Source organism: Gekko japonicus, unplaced genomic scaffold (genome assembly GCF_001447785.1).
Source record: "Gekko japonicus isolate JY-2015 unplaced genomic scaffold, Gekko_japonicus_V1.1 scaffold131, whole genome shotgun sequence".
NCBI lineage: Eukaryota > Metazoa > Chordata > Lepidosauria > Squamata > Gekkonidae > Gekko > Gekko japonicus.
The window spans coordinates 2,271,308-2,278,034 of NW_015167061.1; the positions used below are offsets into that span (position 1 = coordinate 2,271,308).

The following is a 6,727-nucleotide window of genomic DNA, read 5'->3' on the forward strand; positions in this document are numbered from 1 at the left end:
GCCCGCCGCCTTCACTCCGCCCGCCGACCCCCGACGCCGCCGCGCATCGCCCCGGAACCTGCCGCCGCTCACGGACCCAACGGCCGGAGAGGAGGAGGAGGAGGAGCAGCCGCAGCAGCAGCAGCGCGCACGGAGCCCCCAGCGCCCGACGGGGTTTGCCTGCCTGCCTGCCTGCCTGCCCGGGCTGGGGGAGGCGCGGCGGGCGCACAAAGGGGCCCCTGTACAGTCCGAGCGAGTTAGAGAGCGAGCGAGCGGCTCAGCCCTCCGCCGCCAGGAAGTCAGGCGAGGGAGCACGGGGCGGGGAAGAGGAGGAGGAGGAGGAGGGACGCCTTAAAGGCGCAGGAGGCGCCGCCCGGCAGGACGCAGGGGTGCGGGGAGGGGGCTGCGCGGGAGAAGGACCATTCCCCCTCCCCGGCACAGAGGCCCTGGGCCAGCGCTCAGCTCCGGGCTTCTGCCAACAAGGAATCCATCATTGCCCATATAGGCAATAATGCCCAGGGTGGACTCCTAGGGGCAAATCCCACCTCTCCCGTGGGATGTCCCAGCGGACATCACACGCGAGAAGAAGTCATTCTGGCTCTCCCCAGGTCTCGGGAGGGGCGCTTTAAAAAGTTACGGCCGCGGCCGTCGGGGGGAGCGGGGCGAAACTTCTTTTGCCTCCCTGAGCCCCGGGGCAAACGCAGCACACTCAGAGACGGGGGGGGAGCAACAGACCCCCCCCTCCGACTTCCAATTGCGGGGATAGCCGCGCTCGTCCACTACAGCTCGGTCGTTGAGGGCCGGAAGTCGCGAGCCGCTCTCCTGCCCTTCCCTCTTTGGCGTGCCGGGGCCCATCGAAGCGCGGCTAGAGCGGCTCCCGCGCATGCGCCGTCCGAGGCGCCGGCGTTCCTCCGCCCCGCCGCCATTTTGCTTCCTGGCTCTCACAGCGCGCGGCCCAACAGGAGCTCAAGCAGCGGCAGCGCGCCGAGGTGGGCGGGGCCGAGCTAACGACAGGGCTGCGTGGGGGGGCGCCGGGCTCGGGGTGGTGCTACTGCGCATGTGCGGGGGGCGGGGCTCCGTTCTGCGGCCTGATGCGACAGTTGGGGGAGGAGCGTCCCTGTCCAGGGGCAGCCGGCGTGCGAGTGGCAGTGGGGGGCTTCCTGGAGGGCGCTGCTGGGAAAGGCGTCGATCCTGTAAAGGCCCAGGAGGGCGGCCGTGCTGGTTCGAAGCAATAGATTGAGGTTGGAATCCCGTCGGGCACCTGGAAGACCAGCAAAGTTTAATTCTGGCTGTAAGTTTCCGTGCGCATGCGCACAAAAGCATCCCCCCCCAGAATTAAAACTTTGCTGGTCTTCCAGGCGCCGGGGGGGGGGCTGGGGGGGCCAAACTTCGTCCCGTTTCCTTTGTCGTCCGCCTTTCTCAGTGAGGCTGGAGGCAGCCTAAGGGGATGAGAAGGCCGTGCGAAAGAGGGTGATCCCCACGGGCCTCCCTAGGAGGGCCTGTGGCTGGCCACTGGGTGGAAGAGGTTGCTGGGCTCGATTGGGTCTCGGTCTGACCCGGCAGGGCTCTCCCGATGCTCTTAACGAGTGCAACAAACACGAGCAGAGGAGGACGACATACAAACAGTTGTGCTTCATCCAATAAACCGCGCCTTTCACACAAAAGCCGCCGCCGCCACTATTCCACCAATGATATTCCAACCATCTACCCCACATAGTGGGGATAGATGTCGCCCAATAGAGCTGGGGAAACATTCTTCCTGGCGCTCCTGCTGTGAAGAACTTGGCCGCCAGTGTGCGACGTCGCCCATCTTGGATTTTATGTAAATTATCAAAGCACCAAATTTTTATGTCAAGATATAGTGTTTTTATTATGCTGTAGGTTGTATGCATGATTTAACTTCGGCATGGCCGTTTGTTAGCCGCCCCGAGCTGTATATTGGATGGGGCGGGATATAAATCCCAAAAATAAAATTAAAAAAAAAAAGTGCTTAAAACCTTTCACAGAGGTCAGAACGACCCATCCTGTTCCCTTAATGGAAATGCCAACCCTTCTGTGTCTCTGGAGCAGCCACAGCAAAGGAAGGAAGAGAGCGAGTGTTTCGCACGCAGCAGCTGGATGGCGCTTAGGGCTCTTTAGCTTGGAGAAACGACGACTGAGGGGTGACATGATTGAGGTTTATAAGATTATGCATGGGAAAGAGCAGGTAGAGAAAGAGGTACTTTTCTCCCTTTCTCACAAGACAAGAACTCGTGGGCACTCCATGAAATTGCTGAGCGGTCGGGTTGGAACGGATAAAAGGAAGTCCTTCTTCACCCAAAGAGTGATTAACACATGGAATTCACTGCCACAGGAAGTGGTGGCGGCTACAAGCATGGACGGCTTCAAGAGGGAATTAGAGAAGCATATGGAGCAGAGGTCCATCAGTGGCTATTAGCCACAAGGTATAGATAGGGACTCTGGGGCAAGTGATGCTCTGTCGTCTTGGTGCTTAGGGGGGGTCAACAGTGGGAGGGCTTCTAATGTCCTGGCCCCACTGGTGGACCTCTAGTATTTCTGGCCACTGTGTGACACGGAGTGTTGGACGGGATGGGCCTTTGGCCTGATCCAACATTGGCATCTCTTATGTTCTTTTGATGAGCAAGGAGGTGCCATGCTCGGTAAACTAAAACTGGACCCTTCCCTGATCTGAGTGAGGTCCGCTTTTCTATTAACAGGGCAGCGGTGTGAGCTTTCCTTTCTGTGTTCATAGTACACTGTGTGGCCTGCTGTTAGGAGAGGCTCAGCAATTTCCCATCAGCCCCCCCCCCCCATGCTTAGGAGAAGAGAGGGCCAAGGAGTGCAGGGACATCAGAAGAGCCCTTCAGGAGCTGACCGAGGAGGATCCTTCTAGTTGGGCATCCTGTTTTCCGGTGGGCCAGATGCCCACCGGAAGGCCCACGATGACGGGCGGGCAGATGTGTTGTCAGTCCTAGGAAAGGTTCTGAGGGACTCCCAAACTGCACCCTGCCTTTCTTGGCGGTTGCCCCTCCCTGGCATGTAATCTGTGCCTCTTTTGCTTGGTACCCAGATCTATGCCCTCAACAGAGTGATGACGGAGCTGGAGCAGCAGCAGTTCGATGCCTTCTGCAAACAGATGCAGGCGTCTGGTGAGTGAGGGCTTGACCCTGCACCCAGGGGGCCAGCAGCTGTTTCACCTGCACGTCCAGCCTGGAGGAACGGCGCCCCATTCCCCAGCTGGCCACCATCTGCCATCGGGTGGAACTGGACAACCCCTGACCGTGGATAAGACAGTGAGCGGGAGATGCTTCCCCAGCCAGTGTCTGGCTCTTGACTTCTCTCATGGGTCGTCTGGCCTCTCCTCCTCCTCATTTTGGAACGCTGGTTTTTAACTCTATTTATTACTGTGGTTTGAGAAATAAACTTTGTAAGAAACAAAGCTGTTTTCTGCATTTGCCTGGGGTTCTAAGAGGGTTTGAGGACTCACCCCATTTTGAAGTGAGCTGCTGTGTTGTTCCCTGCAGCATAGCAGACCCCTTCCCCTCCCCGGGCTGCCCACACCTTTCCATTTCACCAACCGAGGAGGCGCTCTCCCTCCCTCCCTCCCTGCCTAAGGCCACCTAAGCTGGGCCATTCCAGGTGAGGCCAACTTGCACAAGACAGAGGCATCACAGTCTTCACGTTTTATTTCCCAAAACACATGATCATTAGTTTCAAGTACAGTTTTCCAATGACACACACACACACAACAAATCGTCTGGACCTTTCCTCATTAAAACAACTGTAGGAAGAAAAGTCCGTTTCCTAGGAATGTCTCATTCCATTGATCAGTAAAAAATAAATAGCACAGTTGCTTCCCGACACAGGGACTTTTTTGCTCTCTCTTGACAGCAGCAAACCTTGCTGGCTCCGTGCAAGTGACTGGCTCGGGGCTTTGCCCCACAATGGAGAATTCTAGCCTAGCAAGTCCTTTAGGGAGGTAAAAAGAGATTTCTTCTCGGCCACATCCCACGGATCCTCTTCGGGACAAGGGGGGGGTATTGAGCAACATGACTTCAGAGGCACTCCAGGTATTTCTGTCCAGGGACTGGCGCTCTTGAAAAGGGGGAACTGCTCAGGTCGCCATCTGTCTCTCCAAAGGGCTGAGGGAAACTAGGCTGTGTGGTGCTGGCAGGTGTACCACACCCACGCAGGGCTGTTTCTTACAGAGGTAATTTTCACACAGGGCTCTTCGCCTTGGAGTCTGGAACTGAAGGCAAAGAAGCAAAAGAGAGACCTGCCTAGTGGGGGAAGGTCCAGGTGGGGCCTGTTCCAGACCTGCAGGGCCTTCCCGTCCAGGCGGCCTCTGTTTTGTCCCCAGGGCCTGTGGCTTGCTTCTGCAGGATGGGATGGTTTGGCTCTTCAGATGTGGCAAGAAACGGGGTCAGGGTCTTGATGCCAGACAACTAGGAAATCTCCAAGCTTGCCTCAGGTCCACATCCCGAAGGACATGCCCAGAGGATGTGCCCACCGGCATCTCCACCACGTGTGGAAATGAGCCAGAATGAGGATTCTTGGCTAATGGCTCGTGACCCTGCAAATAAAACTGGACATTGTTGGTCTGGACCCTTTTAAGAGGCAGGAAAAGTTAAACCCTTTAATAGGTTAAATTGTTCAATATTGGGGGGGGGCAGTCTGAGTTCAAACCAGGCCTTCCTCCAGGCCATCCTGGAGAGGACAAGGAAGGCCAAAAAAGCTACAGCTGTGCCCTTCACAGGGCGTGGGGATGGGTTGGCCACAAGGGGAGCAGCGATTCCTCCTTCGCTACAGTCTAGTTTTGGTCCCAGAGCGATAAGAATTAACTCCTTAACTAAGAGGTGCTCCAAGGAGTGTCGCAAATCCAAACAAACCCAACAGGCCCGAGACAGTGTGTGACTGCAATAAAAAAGGCCAGTGCTATGCTGGGGATTATTAGGAAGGGAATTGAAAACAGATCAGCCAATATCATAATGCCCCTATATAAATCAACGGTGAGACCTCATTTGGAATACTGTGTGCAGTTCTGGTCACCACACCTTAAAAAGGATATTATCGCTTTGGAAAAAGTGCAGAAAAGGGCAACTAGAATGATAAAAGGGTTGGAACGCTTTCCCTATGAGGAAAGGTTAAAGCGCTTGGGGCTCTTTAGCTTGGAGAAAAGACGACTGAGGGGTGACATGATTGAGGTTTATAAGATTATGCATGGGATAGAGCAGGTAGAGAAAGAGGTACTCAAGACAAGAACTCGTGGGCACTCAATAAAATTGCTGAGCGGTCGGGTTAGAACAGATAAAAGGGAGTCCTCCTTCACCCAAAGAGTGATTAACACATGGAATTCACTGCCACAGGAAGTGGTGGCGGCTACAAGCATGGACAGCTTCAAAAGGGAATTAGATAAGCATATGGAGCAGAGGTCCATCAGTGGCTATTAGCCACAAGGTATAGATAGGGGCTCTGGGGCAAGGGGGGCTCTGTCTTCTTGGTGCTTGTGGGGGGGCCAACAGTGGGAGGGCTTCTAATGTCCTGGCCCCACTGGTGGACCTCCTGATGGCACTGGTATTTCTGGCCACTGTGTGACACAGAGTGTTGGACTGGATGGGCCTTTGGCCTGATCCAACATTGGCGTCTCTTATGTTCTTATGTTGACTCGCTTTCACCACACACACCCCAGGCTTCCCAGACAAAGATGGCCGGATGTTGGCAGAGAGGGAGGGGGGTCTCCTTTTCCAGACCCCACCCTGGAGAGAAGAGGATTCCTGGCAGGTGCTGGAGAGCGCAGAGAGCCCCTAAAAGCCACCAACGTGATACACCAAGGACGGGGGGGGGGATCTAAAAATGACTTCCTCTGAAATCTCTATAGAGTGTTCTTTATCAAGAATCTGTACATTCATATCTACACCGAACACGAGGCTGGGAGGGGGCGCCAGTCCTCCACCTGGCAGCAGGCCTCCGCCACGCGCCCCCGAGGGTCCTCCTACCCGGAGGATGTGATGGAGACACCCCAAAGCCATTTCGTTCAAGTCAGGACAGTGAAAGCTTTAGTAAGGTTTTAGGCAACTCATGGATGTTAACACTGGATCGCTCGGCCGGAACCGCAGGGCTGCCTCGAACGCGTCACCGGAGCCGTGCACGAAGCTGGCGCTGTCTGTGCGACGCCGCAGGTGGCCTCACGCTTTGTCGCTCCACAAGGCAGTGGGGAAGAAGATGTATGAAATAGACCAGAGGAGATAGTAGAGCGAGGCTGTCGGGAAGGCAGAGAAGAAAACCACCACGACCCCTGCAAAGCCAGAGAGAGAGAGAGAGAGATTCAGATGGTGGCTGACAGAGCGCAGGCGTCCCTTCAGAGTGCATGCGTCCCTCTTTTTGCCGGAAGTTTCTCAGGCTACCGGCCCATAACCTTCATCTCAGCACAATTTGGGCCTGGGGGAATCCCAAACTGTTAACGGGGGGAAAGGAACCCAGAAGACCCTGCGCTGGGATTTGGGGCACTATCGCCTTGAGGTGCTGTCACTGGAGCCGGCAGCAGCCAGAGCACGCCCGTCTCCTCCAGTTCTCTCCAGCACACAGACCACACTTGCTGCTGCGGAGTCTTGTTCTCCCCCGGCACAATTCTCAATTTGCACGGCAGAGGGAACCCAAGAGCCGTCCTCCTCAGACCAGAATGTGACGTTGGCGGAAGCAGAAAAGCCTTCTGTTTTGCCAGAAGACATGGGCACTTTTGCCAGCAGGA

At 55.9% G+C, this 6,727-nt stretch overlaps 2 protein-coding genes across 2 annotated transcripts in view; one reads left to right on the top strand and one right to left on the bottom strand.

Moving 5' to 3' along the window:
- Positions 1-3,382, top strand: part of SVBP (small vasohibin binding protein) — a 17,543-nt gene extending 14,161 nt beyond the window's left edge. The window contains exons 3-4 of the mRNA XM_015412622.1: positions 925-968; positions 3,050-3,382. Of these exons, the coding sequence (XP_015268108.1) occupies positions 925-968; positions 3,050-3,136 (131 nt within the window). The 3' untranslated portion in view covers positions 3,137-3,382. The remainder of the gene's footprint in view (positions 1-924; positions 969-3,049) is intronic.
- A 2,241-nt stretch (positions 3,383-5,623) lies between these two features.
- LOC107111616 (CDP-diacylglycerol--serine O-phosphatidyltransferase) overlaps positions 5,624-6,727 on the bottom strand; it is an 8,364-nt gene continuing 7,260 nt past the window's right edge. The window contains exon 6 of the mRNA XM_015412601.1: positions 5,624-6,274. Coding sequence (XP_015268087.1) covers positions 6,165-6,274 — 110 coding nt within the window. The 3' untranslated portion in view covers positions 5,624-6,164. The remainder of the gene's footprint in view (positions 6,275-6,727) is intronic.